Raw genomic sequence first — 27,084 nt, forward strand, 5'->3', positions numbered from 1 at the left:
CTTGAAATTTATCTTTTCTCTCTTATTTTCTGTCTGTCCTTTTATTCTACTTTGTGGGAGATTTCTTTGCCTTTGAACCTTTCTGTGTAGCGTTCATTTCTACTTCCATATTTTAAAGAATTCTTTAAAATTTTTCTGAATATTCTTTTCTTAATTTACTATACCATTCTATACTATACACAATATTTTTAAACATCTTTCTGAGGATATTAATAATACTTTTGAAGTTTTTTCTGTGCATAGACTCTGTTTCCCCCCAGTGTTTTTTTTTTTTTCCTTCAAAGTATTTTGGTCTATATATTTCAAGAAACTTTTCTCAGTGTCCAATAATCCTTGGATGTTTGCTCATATTTACAAGACAGAGACTAAAAAAACCGACGGGAGGCTGGCTGAGTGGGGGCTGAGGAATGGTAAGCTTCACTGAAGGGTTTTCTGGAAGCCATTCATGTCACAACTTGGGATATATTTTTTTTATCCTCACCCTAGGATATTTTTCCATTTTTTGTTCAGATAGAGTGGGAGGAAGAGAAAGGGAGAGAGAGAGAGAGAGAGAGAGAGAGAGAGAGAGAGAGAGAGAGAGAAACATCGATATGAAAGGGACACATCGAGTGGTTGCCAACCGCATGACCCAACCAGGGCCGGGGACAAACTGCAACTGAGGTACATGCCCTTAGCGGGAACCGAACCCCGGTCTCTCTGGACTGCGGGCCGACGCTCTAACTGCTGAACCAAACTGGCCAGGGCTGTTTTTTATTGATTTTGTTTTAGAGAGATAGAAACATCGATGTGAGAGAGAAACATTAATCAGCTGCTTCCTGCACATCCCCCCACTTGGGATTGAGCCCATAACCCAGGCATGTGCCTGACCAAGAATCGAACCTTTCAGTCCATGGGACAATGCTCACTCCAATGAGACACACCAGCTGGACTAAACTCAGCATCTGGTAGATTGCTTGACTCCATTTTGTTTAGTTCTTTTTCTGGAGATTTGTCCCGTTCTTTCATTTAGGACATCTTTCTTTGCCTCCTCATTTTTGCTGCCTCCTTGTGTTTGTTTCTTTCTATTAGTTAGAGCTGCTACATCTCCCCATCTTGGTAGAGTGTTGTAGGTGTCCTATGGAGCCCAGTAGTGCAGCCTCCCTGGTCATCTGAGTGGGATGCTCAGGTACACCCTCCACGTGGGTTGTGTGTGCCTTCCTATTGTAGTTGAGCCTTGATTGCTGTTGCACACCAATGGGAAGTATTGACTCCCAGGATGTTTGTTGCTAGGACTAGCTGCAACTGCAGTGGAGGAGCTCCTGTGAAGGAACCCGCTCCAGAGAGCAGGACTCCCTTTAGCAGGGCTCTGGCCAGCAGAATCCACCCTCTGAGTGCGTTGCTGGTGGAGGTAGTTGGGTGGAGCTCCAGTGTAATCTTAAGTGTAATCTATCCAGTGTGTTGGCTCAGAGGCCTCCTGGGAGGTGCCGACTTCTGCCTGTGCCCTGCCCAGGGCCAACTGGAATGAGCTACAAAGCAAGCTGCAGATGGCTGCCACTTGTGCTCGGCTTGGAGGTGTCGAGGAGAGGCCAAGCTGTGAACTGAGGCCAGCTGCCGCTAGGCCCAGTCTTGGGGCTGCTTGTTTGGGGTTTGTGGACCTTTGAGGGATTGTAGGAAAGTCTGCAGCATTAGCCAAGACAGGCTGTTTGTATGGAAATGCCACTGACAGCAGCTTGGTTGGGCCCATAGATTGGGTGGGGTTGGGCCTCAGGGAATCACCAGGGCAGGGTGAACGATGTTAGCCAGGTAGATGGAGACTCAGATATGGCTCCAGATCTATGAGGGGGAGGGCTCAGCAAAGGAACAATGGCCTCTTCCAGCACTTCCATCTGGGAGAAAGCTGCCCCACCAGCCCTCGCCTCAAAGCTAGACAATTCAGTTCCTCCCATATGTCCCTGGTACCTTTCAGCTGCTGCCCCAGTGCTGGAGCTCAGGAGTGAGTCTGAGTAAGTCTGTACCAGGGCCCCGTACGAGGAAAGCCTGTCTCACTCAGCCAGTCTTCTCCACTGGTTTTCACGGCTGGAAGTTATAGGGACTTCTCTTCCTGGCCCTGGAACCCTGGGCTGGAGATCCTGGTATGGAGCTGGGATTCCTGGATCTGCAGGGGGGCTTCCACAACAGATATCTTTTCGTTTTTACTGCTCCATGGTGGGTATGGGATCTGCCTGTTCTTGTCTCCATCCCTCCTACCAGGTTCAGATGTGGCTTCTGCATATCCTTAGTTATAGGACTTCTGTTCAGCTAGACTGCAGGTGGTTCTCAATGATAGTTGTTCGTAGTTTAGTTGTGATTTTGATGTGGTTGTGGGAGGATACAAGTACTGAGATTACGTGCTCAGCCATGTTGACCAGAAGCCTCAGGCTTTTCTTAACTAGTGTCTGAACCCACAAATATCGACAGGTATATTAAATGGTGAAAAGTTTAGATACTAAATCACTTGTTGCCAGTGTTCAAGGTGCAGAGTTCAGCATGCAGAGTTCAAGGTGACTAGAGCAGCACATGCTAGGTCTGTAACAGCAACCTTTCCACTTAAAGGCACAGTCACTTGCCATGGGAATAGAGTCACTATACAGTTCCGCAATTATTCAGTAATGTTTCAACTACCTGATAAGACTGGTGCCCTGGGCAGTTCTATTAAGGAGCTGATTTGGTACTTATTATTTATTTAATCCTCACATGAGGATATTTTTTCATTAATTTCTAGATAGAATGGGAGAGAGGGAGAAACATTGATGTGAGAGAGACACATTGATTGGTTGCCTCCCGCATGGCCCAATGGGAACTGGGGATTAAAACTGCAACCCAGGCATGCGCCCTTGACTGGGAATGGAACCTGAGACCCTTTGGTCCGTGGGCTGATGCTCTAACCACTGTACTAAACTGGCCAGGCTCTTATTATTTATTTTTAAATTTTCTTTTTTTTTAATCCTCACCTGAGGACATTTTTCCATTTTTTTGTTCAGGTAGAGTGGGAGGGAGAGAGAGGAAGAGAGCGAGAGGGAGAGAGAGAAACATGGACGTGAAAGAGATACATTGAGTGGCTGCCACCCACACGACCAACCAGGGGCAGGGACAAACTGCAACTGAGGAACGTGCCCTTAGCGGGAACCGAACCCGGGTCTCTCAGGACCGCAGGCTGATGCTCTAACTGATGAGCCAAACTGGCCAGCGCAATTTTATTCTTATTTTTAAAAATGTTTTTATTGAGTTTTTTAGAGAGGGAGAGATAGAAACACCAACTTGTGAGAGAAACATCAGCTATCTCCTGCACTCCCCATACTGGGGATCGAGCCCGCAACCCGGGCTTGTGCCCTGACTGGAAATTGAACCAGGACCTGTCAGTCCATGGGATGGCGCTCAGTCCCCTGAGCCACACTGGCCGGCTTTATTCTTATTTTTAATTTTTTTGTTTGTTCCTTATTTTTTATCTGCACTATACAGATTAACTAACAGTACCTTAAGTTTTAGCTGCCCAAGGTCTTGAATGTGGTAGAATAGTTTAGACTATTTGTGCTTGATTCCACAGCCATTGTTCTTTCTATTACTTAAAATTATCATAAAATAAGAAATAATCCTATGCTTTTACCTAATTAAGGGAGATATAATTTATATTAAATAAAGTTTTGCCCTTGCCGGTTTGTCTCAGCGGTTAGAGTCGGCCCACAAACCAAAGACTCTCGGGTTCAATTCTGGTCAAGGGCACGTACCTCAGTTGTGGTTCGGTCCCTGGCCCTGGTTGAGGTCGTGCAGGAGGCAACCAGTTGTGTCCCTCTCACATCGGATGTCTCTCTCTCCCCCTCCGACTCTCTCTGAAAATAAATGGAAAAATATCCTCAGGTGAGGATTTTAAAAAAAACCCACAAATATTACATAAAGTTTTAATAACTCATTTTAAATATTTTACTTGAAGAGGTGACTATTAGGAGCAGTAAATTTAAGAAGCCAGTAAAAACATTAAACCATGGATTCAATTACATAGCACTGATTATAACTGTCTATGTTTCACTGTATTTTTTTTAATCCTTACCCAAGGATATTTTCCCATTGATTAAAAAAATTCTTTTTCTTTATTGATTTTAGAGAGAGGAAGGGAGAGGGAGAGAGAGAAACATTGATGAGAGAGAATATCAACTGGTTGCCTTCTGGATGCCCCCCACTGGGGATTTGGCCCACAACCTGAGCATGTGCCCTGACCAGGAATCGAACTGGTGACCTCTTGGTGCATGGGTTAACGCTCAACCACTGAGGCACACCAGGCCGGGCTCCCATTGATTTTTAGAGTGGGAGGGAGGGAGAGAGAGAACATCAATGTGAGAGAGACACACTGATTGGCTGCCTCTTGCATAACCCCATCTGGGGTCAGGGACTGCAACCGAGGTATGTGCCCTTGACTAGGAACTGAACCCATGACTCTTCAGTCTGCGGGCTGATATTGTAACTGCTGAGCCAAACTGGCCAGGGCTCACTATACGTTTTACACTTGTATTATCTTTCTCAGCTTCATTAGCAGGGCTCTTACTGGGATGGTAATGGAAAGTAAAAGCATAAAGCCAAGTGCAAAAGGAATAATAGTATTAGATGAACAGCAAATTTACGTATGGTACACTTACATTTGAACTCTGGTCTTTGGGGGGTAAGTATGCTGAAAGCCTTGAAGTATTTAAGGTTTGACCTGTGGCCCTGGTCAGTTTGGCTCAGCGGTTGGAGCATTGGCCCGCACACCAGAGTCTTGGTCAAGGGCATGTGCCTAGGTTGCAGTTTGGGCCCTGGCCCTGGTCGGGGTTGTGAAGGAGGCAGCCAGTCGATGTCTCTCTCTCTCTCTCTCTCTCTCTCCCTTTTCCTCCCTCCCTCCCTCACTCCCTCCCTTCCTCCTTCCATTCTGTTGGAAAATAGATGGGAAAATATCCTCGGGTGAGGATTTAAAAAAAAAAAAGATTTGACCTGTAAAGCTGAATCTTAGTGTGCATGTGTATAAAAGAATGATGTTGACAAATAATATACTTTAAGTATGTTACAATTATATTTATTTATTTTTTATAAAGGATCAGGCTGTCTCTGGTAATGCTGCATACATTTTAAACAAATTATTTTAAGACGTAAACCATCACATTTTTATTAAAACTGAACAAGTTGTTAAAATTGCTACAATATTATTTTTTCTATGGACTTTTTAGAGAGAGAGGATGGGAGAGAGAGAAACATCAATGTGAGTGAGAAACATTGATCGGCTGCCTCCTGCACGCCCCACACTGGGGATAGAGCCCACAGCCTGGGCATGTGCCCTGACCGGGAATCGAACTGGGACCTCTCAGTCCATGGGACAATAATTAATCCACCGAGCCACACCGGCCAGGGTCCAGTACTATTTTAAACAAATATGTATTGTAAAGAAAGTACCAGAAGCAGTGAAGGTAGCAAAACTGTATTCATAGGAAAGTAAGCCAGAACTGTAGTCCTTTTGTTTATCCCTCATTCTTAAAAGTAGCTACACTACTGAACGAAGGAATTTTCTAGCTGCATTTTGAAGTCACAAATGCAGCCGTAAAGGATTGCCCTTGAGACTATAGCTTTTGTAGGCAATCATGTAAAAATAAATTACATTAAAATGAAACTGTATGGTGTTTTTGTTATTCTGATACAAACTGAATGGTGGACTGCAATCAACAAATGAGAAAGAAAATCAAACTCAAGGCTCTCTTTCTCTAAAGTAGTAGTGTCATTCTAGTTTTATTGATGCATTAATTTGCATAAAGTGCAGTGACAAAATAAATAAGATGAAAGAAACTTTGAGATTAAGATAAATTATTGATTACATTCTTGGTAGCCCTTTACCTCTGTGGCAGCTGTAACATATATTTAAAGCTCATTGATCCAGGTAAAATGATCCCCCCCCCTTACATAAAACCGGTATTAAGGAGTATATAATTATGCTAGCTCCTCTATAAGCCAATGTTAGCTTAAAGGGCAAATTTATGTGCTATAAACTAAATCCAGATACAGTCAGGTGCTGAGCATTATTCCTGGCTTCAAAATAGGATGTATCTGTTTCGCCATCAGGTTGGGGTATGAAAGGCATAGTTTGATGCTGCAGATTTTCCCAGTCCACATCACTGAAGAGAGGATGATGTTTCAGCTCTTTGGAAAAATATAAAACGAAATGGAATGTTATGACACTATTGCCTAAGCAAGTCCTGTTTTACCAGAATGAAGAAGAGACCGTCTCACATATATCTTACCCTACTTCATTATGCCACTTTCATAGGCATTTTTAGGTCTGTTTCTCTGTTTCACCACATCCTTGTCAATGACACACTCTATGTCACTCTGTATATCATTTGGTATAGGACAGGTGCTTGATCTGTATTTGTCAAATGAGAGACTGAATGATTGCCTTAACAGAAGCCTATCTCACTGCATCTTCTCACACAGTCCCTGCCTCCGTGAGAAAGTATGGTCTACTTCCCGCTCCCCGTGCAGCTTCCACACCACTCATCGTCCATGATTCATGTCCCATTTCTCATCCCAAGTCCTTGCCACCTCTTTATATCGCTGAGTCCTTGGCACTATCTTTTGCCTTAGACAACTTTAGCAAGAAGCTCATCTCTACTCGCTTGCTGTCTTTACTGTGCTCCACCTATGTCATGGTGATTTCAACATACACACTGATGACACTTCTGACATTCTCATCGTGGTTCTTTGACTTCCTTGATATCACTGACTCATCTTCACAAAACACCAACTATCTAGCAGTATGGTTACACCCGGAGTCTTCTTCCACCTATAAAATCTCAACTTTGCTCATCTCTTTAACTACATTTTTTTATATCTGTCATCTTTCTGATTTCCTTCTACCTACTAAAATGAAAATATGCTCTTTAGATCACACCGATATTTAATTGCTAGACATAACTTCCCCTTCTCGATTCTTCACTTCATAAGACAACAATAACAATAGTGACCAAAAAAATTAAGTGGCCATTAAGGCAGTATACAGGTAAAAAAAAAAAAAAAGCAATCAAATTTGAGGAAAATATTGGGAGAAGACCACAGAGATGGGAAATAATTATGTGTCTGTATTGGAGGTGATGGACTGGGAAATCCATATGTCTACATGTTGTCTTTTTCCTAAAGTGAAAGAGTGGTAGGAAGAGGAATAAAATAGCAAAAACAATGTTCATTTAGAGAATTTGTCTTTTAATTGTTCAAAATAAATATCTAAGCATGGATTACTTTAGAGTTACTTGTCACAGTAATTCTTAAACTGTGGTATCTGGATGTGATGTGATGCTTTATGACCCTCTCATCATAGCTATTCATTTAAATGAAATCTACACAGGAATCCTAATCTAGGTTAAGAGGAACTAAACAAACAGATGAAGCAACTGTTTTGTAACTGAAGACTACCCCTATCATTGGCTTCTCTATGTAAACTGTTCATTAAACAAACTGAAATCTGAGATCACTAGTAAAACTGCCTTTCTTCTGTCTCCAATTATTTTGAGCAAATTACAGTACATTATAGGCAATTGCTGAACAATGGTTTCTCAACTTCAGCACAATTGAGATTTGGGACTGGATATTTCTTTGTTGTGGGGACTGTGCTGTGCATTGTATGATATTGAGCAGAATCTCTGGCTTCTACCTACTCGATGCTCCAAACAGCTGTGACAATCAAAAATGTCTACAGATAATGCCAAATATCCTTTGGGAGCAAAGTCACCCCAGTTGAGAGCCCTTGTTCTAAAATAACTTTTAGCCTGGCTGGTGTGGCTCAGTGGTTGAGTGTTGACCTATGCACCAAGAGGTCGCTGGTTCAATTCCCAGTCAGGGCACATGCCTGGGTTGCTTGATCCCTGGTGCAGGGTGTACAAGAGGCAGTGGATGGATGTTGATGCTTCTCTCTCTCATCGATGTTGCTCTCTCCCTCTCCCTTCCTCTCTCTCTCTCAAAAAAAAAAAAAAAAAAAAGAAAATCAATAAAAAAATGTTTAAAGTAAATTTTAGAGCTCAGTTGTCAAATGTCTGTGCCCTCACTTTACAGATTTTTGCTCATATTCCACTTTTCACAGAGGACTTCCTAAAAAAATATCTCTTGCCATCACTTTGTATTCTCTCACCTTGTTTGATCTTTTTTTAAAAAATCTTCACCCAAAGATATGCTTTTCATTGATTATAGAGGATGAAGAAGGGAGAGGGAGAGGGAATGAAAAATCAATGAGCTGCCTCATACATGCGTCCCTACCAGGGGTTGAACCCACAACCTAGGTATATGCCCTGATCTGCAATTGAGCCCACAACCCTTCAGTGCACAGGACAACACTTTAACCACTGAGCCACACCTGCCAGGGCCTGCATTATCTTTCTTCATAGTCCTTACATCTAGATGGCATTATGTCATGTTTGTGTTTGTTTACTTTCTGTCTTTCCACAGTTATTTTAGTCTGGTCCATCTGCAGGGTACCTCCAACACCTGAAACAATAGTGTCTGGTACCTAGAAGTCACTCTATAGGATTTGTTAAACTATGAATCTTATTAGAAGGAACACCAGAAGCTGATGCAAATAACATATTACTGAAGCTAAATTTTCTAAATACATCCTACTCCACATGGAAATGTGTTTTGAGACATAATGTGTATTTGTTCCTCTATACACCCTATTACAAAAAGGATCTTAGGGCAGCTGATGAAAGTCACTAGAGGTTCAAAGCTTAGTTTAACATATTCCCACAGTGGAAATAAACCACTGAATGCATCATAATACACCAAATTTGTCTTATTTGAGGTAACCTGGCACCTGATACACTTGTTGATCAATAATGGTATCAGAAATGAAGCAGTAAGAAGTTACAGAATTCAAGTTTTTGTTAAAAAAAATATGTCTTGTATTTGTTGATGGTTAACTTTATCAAACTCTGAGATTAATAAAATTCAGTGAGTGACTGTCACAACCTGACCATATTAAATTGTGATGTAGAATAAGGACAATATATCAATGGAAACCTAGAGGGCAAAAGCAAACAAACATTCTTTTAAAACAAAATTAACAGTTAAATTATCTGTAGCATTGTGAACCTCATATCATTAATAACATTCACCTCCTGAAACAAATCAAGGGTAAAAAAGTTTATTAGTACAAAACCTTACCTTTCATTCCAGCTCTTTTTGTATCATCAATGGTTAAAAGTATTTCTATTGTACTTTGAGCGTGATCAGATAACTTTTCTTCACCTTCAGGCCAAGGGATATCTACAAATACAAATAAGCTTGCTGATCATTGCTCAAAATTATGCACAGAGGTAAATTAATCAATCTTAATAGGAGAAAAAGAATCACCTCTTTTCAGAATATTCTGGAAAACCTGTTGTGGTGTTTCATCATTGAAAGGAGGAATTCCTGTTAGAAACTCAAACAAGCAAACTCCAAGTGCCCACCAGTCTACTGCAGGACCTGGAATTTAAGAGGAAATAGTTGAACTTAAAGCATTTTCTACCACCGTTTGATCAATTAAAACATTAATACATGGATATTTGGGCACAATCAAAGCATTCATTTCCTAAGGCTTTCTTCTGACTTCATAAGGTGCAAAAAAAATCTAATGACCTTCATTTATGCAATATAGCAATTACGTTTCTTCTCTATTTTCTAAGAAGTTTAAATTTGCAATTAATACAGCTAGTTAAAGAAAAGTTAAAGCTATCATTGGTCATTTATTAGTAAACTCTGATATTCTGGATAGTTGTTCTAAATCCTACAACCAAGGAATGCATTTAATATAAAGATTATTCTCTAAATGGTTACAATACTTCTCAATTTAAAATTGGGAAATACCGCCCTGGCCGGTTTGGCTCAGTGGTAGAGTGTCAGCCTACGGTCCAGAGAGACCTGGGTTCGGTTCCTGCTGAGGGCATGCATGTACCTCGGTTGCAGTTTGTCTCCAGCCCTGGTTGGGTCGTGAGGGTGGCAACCACTCGATGTGTCCCTTTCACGTCGATGTTTCTCTCTCTCTCTCTCCCTCCCACTCTATCTGAACAAAAAATGGAAAAATGTCCTCGGGTGAGGATAAAAAAAAATAAGAAATAAAAATAAAATTGGGAAATACCAACATTTAGATGGTCCCATGTTCCAATAATTTCACAAAGGAGATGAGGCAGCAATATTTATACTAACTGGAGGATAGCCTGGTAATTATGGAAAGCCTCACATATGGATTGTTTTAATGTGCTTTATTCCTTTTAAGATCACAGAGGGATAAATTAATTTAACAAAATAGTCATCTAAACTATAGCTTGAGGTAATTAAGAGATAAGTCTTAATAAATAGTAGGTAAGCTCTGGCCAGTTTGGCTCAGTGGTTACAGCATTGGCCTGAGGACCTAATGGTCTTGTGTTCGATTCCGGTCAAGGGCATGTATACCTTGGTTGTGGTTTGGTTCCCGACCCATGCAGGAGGCAACCAATCTGTATGCCTCTCTCACATCGATGTTTCTCTCTCTCTCATCCTTCTACTCTATCTGAAGATAAATGGAAAACTATCCTTGGGTGAGGATTAAAAAAAAACAAAAACAATAAATAGTAGGTAAAACAGATTTCCAAGTAATATCTTTGTTGAAAGCATTTACATACAAAGATGTTTTAAAGGATTATTTTAAACATGACCATATAATCTGGCTTATACTTTTGTTTAGTTCTGTCTATGAATAAGGTGTTTATTAAGCAAAGGTTAACTTTAATCCCCAAATGGTTAACTTCCATATAAATTTAGAATAGGGAATTCTAGCCCTGGCTGGTTTGGCTCAGTGGTCAGAGTGTCGGCCTGCGGTCCAGAGAGACCCGGGTTCGGTTCCCACTAAGGGCATGTACCTTGGTTGCAGTTTGTCCCTGGCCCTGGTTGGGTCGTGTGGGTGGCTGTCCCTTTCACGTCGATGTTTCTCTCTCTCTCTCTCTCTCTTCCACTCTATCTGAACAAAATATCGAAAAATGTCCTTGGATGAGGATAAAAAAAAAAAAAAAAAAAGGGAATTCTAGTCTAGGGCTAAATTTGCCTAGAAATTACTCTTCAATATCAATTTCACAAAATCCATTATGGTGGCTAAGTAACTACCATCCTTCTGGTTTAAAATAAATGGGAAAGTGTTGTGGAATTTGCCATTAGGAAAAATCATCGCATGCATATAGAAGGCCTTTCCACCTGCAAGCCACATAATCCCATTTTCCCTGAGAACACAAGAGATAAATAGTCTACAGGCTTCTATTTCTATAGTAAAACTTATCACCTCAGTTAGTAGATCTTTTAAGCAGCACTGTGAAAGTATTTCTACGAATTAGATAATATAACCAAACAACAGAAAAGTAAGGAGACATCAGGAAAAAACATACATTTTATTTAATTTACTTAGGTTAGAAATTAAGACCCTTTGACCAATTCAGCCAACATGTATTCATGTCAAAAACATGCATGCTTTCTCCATGGATATGTCACACATACCCATACATGTGAGTCAAAGTCTAATAAGATCATATATTGTGATTAATCGTAGCAATTATATCATTAGCCAGAGAAAGAGAACAAATTTATTTTATACCACTGACTTTCTAATTCACAACCCACTTCTGCAATTTGTGTATTGATACTGTTTATACCTTTTTATTTTCTAATAATAAGAGGATTAAATGGTTTAGGAATTTCCATTTTGTAGCTGCTAATTTTAATAATTTTATCAAGTCTATTTCTTCTGTTGCAATAAAAAAGTGGTATCTTCACTTTCTGCCACCTCTAAAAGCTATAAAAATGCTGTTTGCCTGCTGTATGCCTACATTTGTTTTCACAGAGAAGAGCAACTTCTCTGGGTGTCTTCCTACTCAGAAGACAGAAGACACTTCATTTTTATATTCCATTAGAGAGCTGAAGTGAAAAATAATTTTTTTTTCTGCAATGTGATCTGGTTATACTTTGACTTTTCAGTTTAATGTGCTTTGCTGTATTACTTTAAAGAGAAGCTCACTCACCTGACGTCAGAAATCCTGCAGGTAAGAAAAGAGTAGTTAGGCACATCGTATCAAAATTCTGAGTTCAGCCCTGGCCAGTTTGGCTCAGCGGTTAGAGCGTCGGCCTGCGGTCCTGAGAGACCCGGGTTCGGTTCCCGCAAAGGGCACGTACCTCGGTTGCAGTTTGTCCCCGGCCCTGGTCGGTTGTGCGGGTGGCAGCCACTCGATGTGTTCCTTTCACATCGATGTTTCTCTCTCTCTCTGTCCCTCTCTCTCCCTCCCACTCTACTTGAACAAAAAATGGAAAAATGTCCTCGGGTGAGGATAAAAAAAAAAAAATTCTGAGTTCATTCTCTCATCATGCATTGAACTAGATACCAGGGATTGTTCCTGATATAAAGGGTACAAAGATGAATAAGAAAAAGAGCTTTTCCTCAGAAGAAAATAGTTTACTTTGGCACAGACAATGCAGATTATTTTATCACAGTGTTAAGAGAGCTAAAACAGAAATATGCACAAGAAGCTGTGAGAGACTCTGGCCAGAGTTCCTAAGTCAGCGTGGGGAGGTGAAGACAGTGGAGGACATTCTTCTGGGAAAGAGACGAAGCAGAGGAGCCGTGACTGCCCCTAGGGCCTGGGGTCTTGGGGAAGAGGTAGAACAGGGAACTGCTGGGGTCTTTTTTTCCTTTTGATTATAAGTTGCTTTATACTATTGGTTATTTTAAAAACAATATTATCAAAATACTTTTTTAGAAAATAAAAATTTAAAAATATATCACTACATAGCCGAGGTAACTAGATGTCCCACTAAAATAATGGCAAGATCTGATAAAGTAAATCTTTATATCTGAAGCTTAATTTCATATTGTATCCTAAGTTAGAGAATATACAAATTATAATAAAGCAAATCCATGACTTAGCAAAAGGGGCACTGTACAAAAACCAGTCAAGTGCCCAGAAGAACGTAGTTGTTTTGGCTAATAAACGGGTATAGTAAATGTGTCCACTTCAACACTAGAGAGATTTTCATAACGGTTACTGAGTGCTGCCCAGGAATTCTCCTGGAGTGTTATTTATTTTTTTGTCTTTACCCGAGGACATTTTCCGATATTTTGTTCAGATAGAGTGTGAGGGAGAGAGAGAGAGAAACATCAATGTGAAAAGGACACATCGAGTGGTTGCCACCCACACGACCCAACCAGAGCCGGGGACAAACTGCAGCCGAGGTATGTGCCCTTATCGGGAACTGAACCCGGGTCTCTCCAGACTGTAGTCCGATGCTCTAACTGCTGAGCCAAACCAGCCAGGGCTGGAGTGCTATTTGAGGGAAACCTCAGACATTAGTCTTAGTAAACTTTAAGTTTTTGTAATTATAACAGGTTGAATGACATAAGTTTTCAACAGTTTCTAATTAAGTGGTATAGCAGTGAATAAGTAAATCGCCATAACTGATCGAGGGATACTTTATGGAAGCGGTGACATTTAAACTGATCATTGATGAGAAGAAATTGGACAGGAAGATGACTGGGGATTGGCTTTCTAAATGATGGCAAAATACTTGTGCAAAATAAAGATAATTTGAAAATAATGTGTCTAAGAATTCCAATGAGAACATAAGGCCTATAAAGAGAATTTCTTTCAGAGATGTGGCTACTAGGAGAGCTTGGAGTCTCAAATGCCATGATCAGTAATCTGGCTTTTAAAGAGTCACCAGTTTTTCAAGGAGGGAAGCAGCATGAACCATGTTATGTTTTAAGAGGAAAAACCTGGATTTTGTGCTGCTGTCTTCTGGGATGCTCAGGGTCTCTCCTATCTTAGACTCTCCAGGTCTTTAAAAGTGGGGCAAGGGTGAAGAGTCATGGGAAGAGAATAATTTATATGGAATAAAAATCTAGACTATAACATACAAGCAGCTCAACTATCTGTGCATTTCCTATGGTTTCCCAATAAAATATATTAAATTTACAAGCAGAAAAAACAACAACAAATATGGGGAGCAGAGAGAAAAAATCTGGTAGGAATGAATACAGACAATAGAATGAATTTGAGGTGGCCAGAAAGCAAGCTATTAAATGAATGAAAGGAAAAGATGAGGCAGAGACAGTGGCAGAGATGAAAAGGTGAGGAGAAACACTGCAGAGATATCACCAACCAGATTTAAATGCCTGAATGTAGGGACGATGTCTATGTCACCACAAAGATGGTGAAACTGAGATAGGAAACAGAGGAAGAGAATGTTGGATAATAAGTCCAATTTTGACAGGCAGCACAGGAAAGACCAGCAGAACACTAAATAGATAATAGGCCGTGTGCCTGCTGCCTAGTGAAAGTCAAGATTAAAGATCGATATTTGGGAAACATCAACATAGATCCAAACGAAGTAATGGGAGTGATGAGATTAACAGGGAGCACATGCAGCGAAAAGGGTAAAGGGCAGAATCTTGAAGAATGTCTACATTTACAATAGATAAGGAAAGAACTGAGGAGTAGCAATAGAGGTAAGAGGAGTGAGACTGAGAAGAGGTTGGCATATCTGTAAGTATGACATCATAGGTGACGGCTAATAAAAGTTCAGGTAAATAGTCGGGATAATAATCAGATTGCCAAAGCAAAAATGGTCAGGCAAAGAAGAGAGGCAACCTTTGAGAAATTAGGTAGTGAGGGGAAGATAAGGGTGGAAACTAATTTTCAGACTGAGGGAAAAAATCCAGCACAGAAATAAAAATAAAAGTTGTAGTGGGTGGGGTGGGGAAGCTGAGATCGATGACCACCAAAAGAGCCTATAAAGCAAAGGGAAGTGATTACTATCCAGATGTAGAAGAAGGGGTTGTGTTGTGGGTTGAAATATGCCCTCCTGAAAAAAGACAAGTTGAAGTCCTAACCCTGAGGTTCTCTGAACGTGACATTTGGAAACAGAGTCCTTGCAGATATAATTAGTTAGGTTAAGATGAAGTCACACTGGAGTAGGTTGGGTCCCTATAAGAACACAGCCGTGTGACCATAGAGACCAGGGAGAACACCATATGAAGGGGGAAGATTACAGTGATGCATCTACAAGCCAAGCACGGTCCTGCCAACACCTTAATTTTAGGCTTCTAGCCTCCAGATCTGCCAGACCACATGTTTCTGTCATTTTGAACCACCCAGTTTGTGGTGCTTTGTCACAGCAGCCCTAGGAAACAAGTACAGTTCAATTTCAGAATGTAGGAAGGGAAAAAAGGATAAGTGAAAACGTCAGCCTTTTATTCCTATGTTGCATTTTGAAGGATGGCTCGTTTCTGGCTTGACCCTTTTGGTGAGGGTATAAGTGAGGGTAAACTCTAAACAGGAACAGGCTTCTGCCGACTGAACAGAAGTTTGGGCTCAACTTTGTATTTCTAAGCACCAAATACAACAGACTCGAGGAGACATTTAGAGCAAAGATAACCAGGGTGAAAGGTGGGGGCTTCTCTAGATCACTGAGTCTACCAGAAGCAAAAAACACCTGGCTGCATGTCTTCTTTTCCTGTAACACATGCCACATATAGGAGGAAAGAGTATTGCGTGAGTTAATTTTCTTCTACTTCAGGTAATCCAAGTATCAAAAAAATTTAAAACAGTTTTATCTCAAAAGAAAATGTAGTGATAGGTAACATTTCAAAAACTCAATACATGTATGCCTTACCATGGGCCCTGCCTAGTAACAGCTCAGGTGCGAGGTAGTCTGGGGTTCCCAGGATTCGCCCATCATCCACTGGGGCTGCCCCTCTTCTCACACTCTTTGGAGTTCGATATGGAGTTCCTGACTTGATCTGATTTGGGGTCTGCTAATTAAAAAGAGTTTTTAAAAGACAATAAATATCTTAATTCCTTTTATAGTGAACAGAAATGCCAAAACAAAAAAGCTGGGCATAAAGGACATCCTTAATTTTGAAAAAGGACTCATAACTAGTTATAATTATACCAAGTCCTCATATCTAACGATACTCAATAGCTTAGGTAATGCCAACTATTTCAATAAGATTTGGATATGCAAGAAACAATGAAAAAGTTGACAAGAAAAACCTCTTGATAGCATGGATTAATGCAAGCTTAAGAAACAAAATATTAGGATAATAAGTAAAGTAGAACAAAAAATAAATAACCTATTGTGCTGACTGGAGTTTAAGTGTTTAAGATATTTTGTTGTCTCATAATGACTGTGAGACCAGCAGGATAGAGATCATTATATTCTGCAGACAGATGGAACACAGAGCTCTGAGGGTAAAGGACTTCTAAATCACTCAGCAAGTTCTGGACTGAACACCCAAGTTGTAACTCTAAATTCAAGTTTCCACTTTTTTTTTATGATGATGTCTCTCCAAGGGGAAAAAAAAGATAAAGAGTTAGAAAATAAAAACAAAATAAGATTTAAAAAATACATTTTCAACTTTTTTTTTTTTTTATAAAGAAGAGATCATCCAAATATGTCCTTATAGGACAGTAGAATGGACTTTAATTTTATAACTCATAGAGTTTCTGGAATCAAGTGAAAATATGTAGTTATAAATATGTGATTGTAAATATGTAAAAGTATATAGACCAGAACAAGTACTAGCTTTACCTTTCTGCATTAAAACTGCCAACTACCCATAAATTTCCAACAAGTAAAACAAAACTATGTTTAATATCATACAGTTTAGCTGAGAGAGGTAAGAGTCTGGCCTTTACAGTTTACTTTTCTACCATCCAAAGAACAAAGTGTTAGAAAGTTATAACATACCTGATATGGCAAGCAGGCTCTTTCTTTTTGAGTAGGGGTTATGGCCATGGGATATGAACCACTATAAGCACACGAAATATCCATTTCATCTAAATTAATGCTCATTTTGGATGGTTCTGAATTACTGGATACATTAATATGGCTGTTAAAACTGCGAAAAACTACAGCATTTTTTTTAGAGAAAGTTAATGTTTTCAACACCTCCGAAGAAGGAGCTAACATTTTTTGGCTACTGTCTTGGACAGCAGGATTCTCATCACCTTTTGGCAAGGTACTTTCTTGGCAGCTAAGTGATACACTAAGTAGGTCTTCAGTGTTTGATTCTTCAAAAGAAGATTCTTTGATGCTTTTGTTTGGATCTAAGGACCTTGTTTCTAATGGACTTTCCATTATAGAAATTGTAGGAAAAGATGAATCAGAGTCCATACAAATACTTTTAGTAGATCTTTCATCATCAGAACATAGAAAACTAGAACTTAAGTTGTCCTTGTTATTCTTGCCACAGTCTTCATCCAGCTCACACATAAGGTTTTTTGCTATCTTTGGGATGTTTGTTTTTTCTGGTGTTCGTTGTTTATCCATAAAAGAATCAACCATGTTCTCCTTATTAGCATAGTCATTTTGCTGACTTTTACATACCGATAACTTAAGGTCCTGAACTTCAGTTGTTAAGCCTGTACTTTGATTTGTATAACAATCTCTCACTGTATCACTATGCTTCCACTCCAAACAACTTTTTTTATTCTGTATAGTTTTCTGACAAGGACTGGAGTCAACTAACTCAAAATGTCTCTTAATACTTCTTTTCCCAAGGTGCTCTTCAATCATATCAGCAGAATCCACAGCCTTCTGATTTGACTGGTGAAAACCAGATTGTCTTATGTCAGCAGCCATATTAATATTATTTATATCGAGTTCTCTTGCTTCCCAAGAAAATTTCTCAGAGAAGCATTTTTTAGCAAGATTTATGCAAGAGTTTCCACTGGCAGGAACAGCACCGCTGTTCTGAATGGGAGAAAGGGCTAACTCAAGATTCTTCTTACTGAAGCATTTGGTCTCGATGGCATTCGCAGATTTTGTACATAAAGGCTTTTCAGTTGTGTTCCAACTCGTCACTGTAGATCCCAATGCACCGTCACTTTCCTACAGGGAGAGGGAGGAACTTTTTTTAGTTGTATAAAGCTGAAATTCTGCCCTGGCTGGTTTGGCTCAGCGGTTAGAGCGTTGGCCCACAGACCAGAGAGTCCCAGGTTCGGTTCTCTCTAAGGGCACGTATACCTCAGTTGCAGTTTGTCCCCGGCCCGGTTAGAGTCATGCGGGTAGCAACCACTCGATGTGTCTCTCTCACATCGATGTTTCTCTCTCTCTCTTCCCCCCTTCTCTCCTGCTCTATCTGGAGATAAATGCAAAAATGTCCTCAGGTGAGTATTAAAAAAAAAAGCTGAGATTCTTTAACCTACTAAACCTCTGTCCACTTAAGTAGAATAAATGACTCTATAAAATATTATGCTATCTTTTCCCACTCTCCAATGGAACAAAAGAACAATAACAAGAATTAAAAAGCAACATAAACAATTATAGTATACATTTATACATATTATTTTGAGTGAAAGACCAATCTAAAATGTAAATCAATTTTACATTTATATGATAGTTTATTACATGTTATTTAAATAAAAGAAATGAATAGCCTAGAAGCCATACATATACAGAAAAATTTTAAAAATTGGAATCTCATTACATAAAGAGAAGAATTTCACGTTCGAATGAGAAATAAACTATATCGAAACAATTTGACGGGATATACCGGAAAATGAACACTGCTGTTCACATAACAGTTTCATTTCTATACAGAATCTAAATGAAAAGTTAAAAAGTATTTCTATCATTAATTTCACATACATAATTGATTAATTTCACTCTAACCTGGCAATCCTCTTCCCATGTGGGGCTGCTGTGGCACTCAGATTCCATACTGGATACAAAAGTGTAGGACTGACTACTGGCACTGGATGTAGCCAGCCTTTTCCTAGACTGGAGTAGATTAGAAGTTAGACATTTTACAGGCATTCCGGGGTTGGAGGTAATTGTTTCAAGACCTGTAGGGAAGAGAAAATATTGAAGATCATGTCACATCTTTCTTAGTTCCTCACCAAACCTAAATCTTTACAGATAATTAGGCCAAGTATTAAGTACTGCACATATGAGCTGTTTCTATGTAAATATTATCCAATCCTCAAGGATGGCTTTCAGTGTTATTGGCATACAAATACTGTTCTGAGATTTTAAAAAACACTCTCAACATTTGTAAAGTAAAAATCAGGACAAGGGTACTAATTTACAATTAGGAAAAAATCTATTTGAATATTCATTACCCAATTTGAAACTGTTCTTGATAAAGGAGCATGCTATATCCAGATGTGATATGAGGCTGAAACTAAATATGGCTGAAATGTGACTAAATTTACCCAGTTCGATATTTAATTAAAAACACAGCTTCATTTTAAGGTTGAGGTTTACATGCTTTTAAGTGTGAATTATATACATCCATGAGGGATTTATTTTTAATACTGGGTAAAACAAATAGGTAATGGTAAATCAGTTAAGAGTGAGCTGGTGGAAAACAGCAGCACTCTCAACATGACACATATTCCTTCATCATATAAATAAATAATGATGCCAAAAATCATTGCTCATGAACTTATAATTAGATATAACAGATAATCATACTTCTACCAAAGATCATAATACATACATAAAGATTTTATACCTATATAAAAAGATACCATTATCTTGTTTTCCTTTTTCCTAAATGGATAAACCACTTTTAATCCCAAATAAATTCTTAATCTTAGTTTTTTGATTTAATCAATCTTATTAGAACTTTAAATCTGGAAGATGAATTTCAAAGTCCATCTAAGACAACTTTCTTTTGGTATATAAATCCTATCAGTGGAATTTCTGAAACTCAATGGACTCTGACCTTGATATTTGCCCAAAATGCTCAGCTGCCTTCCCCCGTAACATGGAATTTGTGTCTAATCCAATGCCAAGTGCATACTGTGTATCTGCTAATGAGTTCTTTCTGGATCAGGTATGATCAGATCATTCCCTACTTTGGAACTTTAGGTGGCTCCTCTTTTATTATAACTTAAATTCTAGGTTCCCTGTAATGACACTTGATCCTTCCCTATCTATTGGCTAAGCTTTCTTTTCCATTGTGCATACTTCCCATTCTCTCATAATACATGAAGTATGGTGTGAAGATGGAATATCCTTCCATGTGTCCATGCCTTTGCTCATGCTAGTGCCTCTATCTGGAATGTCCTTTCCCACTATACTCGGAGCTATTTAGTTCCTATTTCTCTTTCTGGGTCTAGCTTGGTTGTTGCTATATCTTTATTTAGAATCATTCCTGATTTTCCCAGTTAGTATTTGTCACTTTCTGTGTTGCATAAAAGTATGCTTCTGTGGCATTTATTTTATAGGACTGTTATTGTTACCCTTTTATACTTGTAATCACCATAAAATTATAATTCCTTCTGAGGCAAGGATTTCTCTTATCCATCTGTATATCCACCGCACAGTGCCTTGCACCTCTCTAATTCTGACTAGATTAAAGAATGACTAAGGCTCTGGCTGGTTTGGCTTAGCGGTTAGTGCATTGGCCCATGGACCGAAGGGTCGCTGGTTTGATTCCCAGTCAAGGGCACCATATCCGAGTTGCAGGTTCGATCCCCAGCCGTGGTCAGGGTCATGCAGAAGGCAACACAATGATGTGTCTCTTCTCCCTCCCTTCTACTCTATCTAAAAATCAATGGACAAATATCCTCAGGTAAGTATTAACAAACAAACAAAAAACAACAAAGAATGACTAAGGCCCTGGCCAGTTTGGCTCAGTGGTTAGCACAGGCTTGCGGACCAGAGAGTCCTGGGTTCAGTTCTCGCTAGGGACACGTACCAAAAAAAAAAAAAAAAAAAAAAAAGACTAACTAAGGATGACTAAGGGAGTTGTAATTATTTTTTTCTTAAGACTAAGGCTATAAAATAACATTGGCATATTACATATTTTAGCAGTCTCTGTTTATGCAAGTTATATTTATGTGTATTTTAGCCATTTTCGTTTTTACAGTGGGTTTTGACGGAAGAAACAAGATTCACTTAATTTGGAGGAAAGGGTAAGTGAATAGAAAATTGTCTTTGCAGTCAGGACTCGATTTACCCAGTTACTAGTGTGTAACTAAACATTTTCAAATATTAGCTTTCTTGTTTGCAAAAAGACTATACTATATATATGTTCCAGATATGTACATATTTGTTGAGGACCAAATTCAAAATGAGTTAACATCTATGAAAAAAACTAACACTAACTACATTATTCACATTTCCAAAATGAAGAACATGAGCACAAAACTAAACTGTCCACTGTTGCCAATTTATAAAGGGTGATGTTAAGCATCATACAAATATCAAATGTCCCATTCTCCTCTTCTAGTACTTGACTGTCTTTTATTGTGTGCTGTTTAAAATTTTTTAACTTCTCTTTATGTTATCTTAAAAATCAGAAATAATTTTGCAAAGATGTAACAATATTACAGGTAGTACATCTTCTCTATATAAGATTTCCATAGACCCAATATAGTGAAATCGACCCAATGGTCATTCTATTATAGATAATTGAAGAATATCTCATTAGCTAGATATTGTTCTGTTGACTTAAAAATCTATAACAATCCCTGTCAGAAATGGTGTCTATATGATGAAATATAGGAATGCCACAGTGTTCAAATATTTACATTTTTAAATTCTTAAACTGGTATTAGAAATAAACTATATTTTCTTTTATACTCACATGATTTTAGTAGTTTGCTAGAATAAGGAGTACCATCCCTTTGATCTATAGACATAGGACAAGTTAGTCCTTGAGAAAGCTGTGATGTTTCAGATACATGGGATGAAAGAATATTTGCAGAGTGTTGACTTTTTTCTGCAACTGGTGGGTGCTATTAAGAGAAAGACAAATATAAATGCTAACATTTATCTTCACAAAAACACCACCTTATAGCATAGACAATTATACCATCTAAGAAGATTAACTGTTAAAAATGAACAATTTTGATATTTAAATTCATTTTGATAATTTATTTAAAAAGAAAACGATTTTTTAAAAAAATCCTCACCCGAGGATATTTTTCCATTTATGTTCAGATAGAGTGTGAGGGAGAGGGAAAGAGTGGGGGGAGAGCGAGCGAGAGCGAGAAACATCGATGTGAGAGGGACATTGATTGATTGGTTGTCTCCCACATGAACCAGGGCTGGGGATTGAACAGCAGCAGAAGTACATGCCCTTGACTGGAATTGAAGCCGCGATTCTTCAGTCCACAGGCCTACGCTCTAACCACTGAGAGAAATGTCCAGGGCAAGAAAAAGATTTTATATTTTATTTTATTTATTTATTTTACTTAAAGTTACTACCATCTTTATTTTTAATAAGCTTAACATTCATTTATACCAAAGCAGTAGGCTGAATTTTCTCTCTTAGAAACTTTTTTACTGTATTAGAATGGACTTAACTTAATCTCACTTTAAAATGCAGCAAAGGAGAGGCAAGATTTGTGTTGGTTGACTCATGAAAGAAAAGCACTGCCCAGAAGAACTGCCCCAGAGGCACCACAGTAAGAACTGGGTCTGCCTGATAGCCACAGCGAGGGCTCCAGTCTCCGTGCAGGAAGAGGGGCCCTGCCAAGTCTGACTTTTCTTCCTGCCCAGATCTCAAACAGAGCATAGGTCCCCTCAATGACAAGGCTGGAGCACACCCAGCACCAGCAGTCAAGAGAGCCAGAGACTAGTCAGTGAGCACCTCTAGGCCCTGACTTGTCCATCTCACACTGACTGTGGTAAAGGAATCACGAAGCCTTGGTTTGGGAACAACACAAATGTTATCTACCTTATAAGCAATGATTGAGTTCTTGTCTAGGCTAAATGATGTAAAATAGGTGATGAGGCCCCCATACATCACTGCTGAGATTATTTAGTCTAACTTTAATATAAAGCAATACACAATGGCTTCTTCCACACAAAGATAAGCTTTGCACTAATGTTTCTCAAAAACCAATTATGTCTCTAGTTCTAGCTTCTGTTTAAGAGGTTTAAAAAAACAAACCCCCAAACCTTTCTTATGTCAGAGCCAGGGTAATAGGGAAGTGGGTGCAAGACACTCTCTTAATCAGAGTGACTGGAAGAGAAAGCTCTAGAAGCTGGTACGTGTGAGCACATTCAAGTCACGGGGTTTGAGATTATGGGTCTGTGGCAGTTGTTTCTTCCCTTCTATCACTGGGATGTCCATCTAGGGCAGCTTGAAGGTTGGGTGGCCTGCATGCGAAATCAGTTTCACTGGAGAAGGCTTCTGGACTCCTCTGTAGGACTAGGTGGCAAAGCCTCCTGAATCAGACTTCTGGAGGGATCTTGGTCCAAAGAAGCTCCATTTATCTGCTGTGTTTCTATCTTTATCTGCTTCCAGAATCCATGGTGCTAAGATTTGGGCCAAGTGAGGCTGTGAAAGAGCCAGAAGAGAACCAGTCTGGAGGCTTTTGCTTAGGGGAAGAGTGGGGGGTGCTGCTGGGGGTGAACTGGGTGAGGCCGGCTGCTTCTCCTCCCTTGTTATCTCTCCACTCTGTAGTTTGTTTGTGGAGCACTTCTGCCATTCAAAGGTACTTGGTCTGCTCGGTGGTAAGGCCCTTGTGAGGCGTATAGCCAGAACCTCTCAGCCCTGCCTGTTGAGCAAAACGCTGAATGCTCTCCTGTGTCTGTTTTGTAATTGGAGAACTCATGATGACACGGGTGGCTTTAGCTTTCACCATGGGGACCTTGTCCATACTGTTAATGGCCGATGACAGGGTAATGGCAGGAGAGGAGACACTGCCTCTCCTTCTCCACCTTGGAGAGGTGCTGATACTTGCGCTCTGGAACCACTGGCTTCCAGGGGATGCTGCCCAAGTCTGATGGAGGAGGAGTCATGGGCGTAGGGTCCTCCAGGACATCATCATAGCTGAATGTCCGACGGTACATCCCGATGGGCAGGGACATCTTGCCTAGAGGTCCATTAGGCTCAAGAGCAGGCACTTCTGATTGTTTCAAAGCCATTGAAAGACTGGATCCAGGTACTTTTTCGATATAGATTTCAGAGCTGAGTCCCTGCTACTGGAGTGAAATGATGTGATGATTACGCTGACCCATAGATATTAATGAGGAACATTGCCCAGCTGCTGCAGATTAGCTAAATTGCTTGGGAAGCGTCTGTCCATTCCAGAGATTCTATTTCGCCTCTGTGCAGCTGCCTGCAGCCCAAGTTCCAGCACTAAACAGGCTCCAAGGACTCACATCTCTCTAGAGGTTGTGGTGCAGTCGGGACCCAAGCCATGGTGTGAGCAGTGTTGAGTCAGTCGCGACCCTAAAGGCCTCAGGCACCGACCCAAGATTTTAAATGGTAATCGTGCCCAGCTGGCGTGTGGCTCAGTGGTTGAGTATTGACCCATGCACCAAGAGGTCGCCGGTTTGATTCCCAGACAGGGCACATGCCCTGGTTGTGGGCCAAATCCCCAGTGGGAGGCATGCAGGAGGTGGCCGATCGATGTTCTCTCTCATCGATGTTTCCATCTCTCTCTTCCTTCCCCTTCCTCTCTCTCTAAAAATCAATAAAGAAAAAAATTTAAAAAACAGAAGGTAATCGTGAAAGGCCATGTTTTGTGTTTTTTTTTCTCATCAAGTACTTACAAATCCCAAAGAGCTAATGAGAGATAATACTTGTCCTGGGGTTCTTGAATAATCTTGCCTAGGTTTAGCCATTGATGGTGTTATAAGGATGTCCATCATATTGATATCTATGATTGGAAAGAAAAGTATATGAAATTCTTTAAACACTTCGACTATTACCAACTAAATCAATAATCATCTGTTCTGAACTTTGCCCCTCTTTCCACATTAAATTACCTACAAAATGGCTTGTGCAAGACAAATATACCCAGGAAAGCCAAATGTCAAATAGCAAATGTAAAAAACTAGGCAACTGACTGACATCATTAAAATTTGATAAAACAGAGTCTTGCTCTGGAATGAATAAAACGCAGTAATGACCCAAAGTCTTAGCTTTTCAGGGAGTACTCAGTCACTAAATAAGAGTGTCATCTAAGTGGCAACAAAATAATTCTTGGTAAATCACATATTAGAAAAGGAGGTGGTAAGAAAAACTACGAAGGAAATAAAAAGACAGTAGGAATATAAATTAAATTTCAATATCAGAATCTATTCGAGGAATTAATACAAACTATAGGCCCTTCATGTTAACTAAAATGCTAGGTCAAGTATAGGTAAAGACAGAAACTGACAGATTTTTACAGGTTTCAGTACATAATAATGTAAAATAAAATAATTCAACATCCACACATAACGTCATACTATTTTCTTCATATATCACAAGTGGCAAGAGAAGTATAGGATATAACTTCGCAAGGGATATAAGACTTTTAAAAATAGACTGAAAATGTGAACAAATTTAATTTATACTTCATATTGATGAAGCATTAAGTTCTTTTTTTGCTAGCTTAATAGTGTAAAATGATTCATTTAGTATTTTTAATATGTGTGTATGAATTGTGTGTTCACTTTCTTTGCTCCCTGTTTACAAAGGTCTTATTGGTGGTCAAATATATTTGAATAAATTCGTTAGGTATTAACTATTGATCATATTATAGTTAATTTAGTCATTTTACTGATGTTTAATTGGTCTGAACTAGTTTCAGTAGAGATAAAAAGTTAAAAGAACAGCCTGGCCAGTGTGGCTTGGTGGTTGAGCATTGATCCATGCACCAAGAGGTCACTGGTTCAGTTTCTGGTCAGGGCACATGCCCAGGTTCTGGGCCAAATCCCAGGTAGGGGTTGTGCAGGAGGCGGCCAATCGATGTTCTCTCTCATTGATGTTTCTATCTTTCTCTCCCTCTCCCTTCCTCTCTAAAATCAATAAAGAAAAAAAATAAAAAAGAAAGTTAGAAGAACAGAAATTGTGAGTTTCTCTTTGAAAATACAAAGATCTTCAAGAACGTTTGAGGATTTAAAAATAATTACTCCCATTTTTCATCTTTAATTGAAAGAAAAGTACCATTATACCTTTCCAGTCTATTTTAGAACAAATAATCATCAAAAATAAATATAAGTTAATGAAATATAGTGTCTAAAATTTGTTGGATATTTTTTTACTTCTCACCTGAGGATATGTTTTTTTTTTTTTTTTTAATCCTCACCCGAGGATATTTTTCCATTTTTTGTACAGATAGAGTGGGAGGGAGAGAGAGGAAGAGAGAGAGAGAGAAACATCAATGTGAAAGGAACACATCGAGTGGCTGCCACCCGCACGACCGACCACGGCCGGGGACAAACTGCAACCGAAGTATGTGCCCTTAGCGGGAACCGAACCCGGGTCTCTCCGGACCGCAGGCCGACGCTCTAACTGCTGAGCCAAACCGGCCAGGGCTGAGGATATGTTTTGTATTAATTTTAGAGAGACAGGAAAGGGGAGAGAGAGAGTGAAAGAGAGAGAGAAAAAAAACGTTAATTGGCTGCTTCCGGTAGGCACTCCAACTGGGGATAGAACCCACAACCTAGGCATGTGCCCTAACCAGGAATTGAACCCGCAACATTTTGGTGTATGGGATGATACTCCAACCAACTGAGCCATATGGCCAGGGCTAAAATTATTCGGATTTTTTAAAAAGTACTTACCTGCTATTTTTCTTACCTCTATTCAAAGTGACTCTGGAAAGGCCAAAATCTGTTAGTTTAATATGACCTTCATTGGAAATAAGCATATTGTCTGGTTTCAAATCCCTGCACACACAGAAAATGAATAGCAGATGATTGAAAGAGAGCTAGTATCAATGTTAGAATTTTCTGGGGGAAAAATAAATTACAGTTATTTTCTCTAAAATAAGGCACTCATTGGTGACTGCAGAAAAGTCCAAAAAGCAAACCACCTTTTGTATATATGAATCTACAACAAAGTTAAACTCAAGCCAGTTCAAAATCTTATTTACCTGATTCAGGGAGGTTAAGATCAAGAATTCATGAGCAGAGCCACTTAACCTGACTTTATTTGTACAGAGCAAAACATTGTAAATCAGCTAGGATTATAAAATATAGTATTTTTTTATTATGGTAAACTATTCAATATTGGCCACAATAAAATGGCATACTCATGGTCAAAGCAACATATTATAAAACACCAGGAGATCAAGGAAGAGCTGATGGAATCTGTAAATGTGCACACATCAG

General features: G+C 39.4%; 1 protein-coding gene and 1 pseudogene across 4 annotated transcripts in view; both read right to left on the bottom strand.

The window, feature by feature from the left end:
• Nucleotides 1-5,645: 5,645 nt before the first annotated feature.
• MASTL (microtubule associated serine/threonine kinase like) overlaps nt 5,646-27,084 on the bottom strand; it is a 30,016-nt gene continuing 8,577 nt past the window's right edge. Inside the window, exons 3-12 of one of the 4 annotated variants that reach the window (XM_036261221.1) lie at nt 26,552-26,640; nt 24,535-24,641; nt 21,614-21,764; nt 18,688-18,860; nt 16,762-17,904; nt 15,685-15,823; nt 12,042-12,056; nt 9,370-9,483; nt 9,181-9,282; nt 5,999-6,171 (exon numbers count right to left, since the gene is read on the bottom strand). In XM_036261221.1, the coding sequence (XP_036117114.1) occupies nt 6,014-6,171; nt 9,181-9,282; nt 9,370-9,483; nt 12,042-12,056; nt 15,685-15,823; nt 16,762-17,904; nt 18,688-18,860; nt 21,614-21,764; nt 24,535-24,641; nt 26,552-26,640 (2,191 nt within the window). In that variant the 3' untranslated portion in view covers nt 5,999-6,013. Of the gene's footprint in view, nt 6,172-9,180; nt 9,283-9,369; nt 9,484-12,041; nt 12,057-15,684; nt 15,827-16,761; nt 17,905-18,687; nt 18,861-21,613; nt 21,765-24,534; nt 24,642-26,551; nt 26,641-27,084 lie in introns of all 4 variants that reach the window. The other 3 variants (XM_036261211.1, XM_036261237.1, XM_036261230.1) reach the window with 3 other exon arrangements.
• On the bottom strand, nt 22,950-23,904 carry LOC118629702 (annotated as a pseudogene).

The sequence above is a fragment of the Molossus molossus genome, unplaced genomic scaffold, assembly GCF_014108415.1.
Source record: "Molossus molossus isolate mMolMol1 unplaced genomic scaffold, mMolMol1.p scaffold_m16_p_1, whole genome shotgun sequence".
Lineage (NCBI taxonomy): Eukaryota > Metazoa > Chordata > Mammalia > Chiroptera > Molossidae > Molossus > Molossus molossus.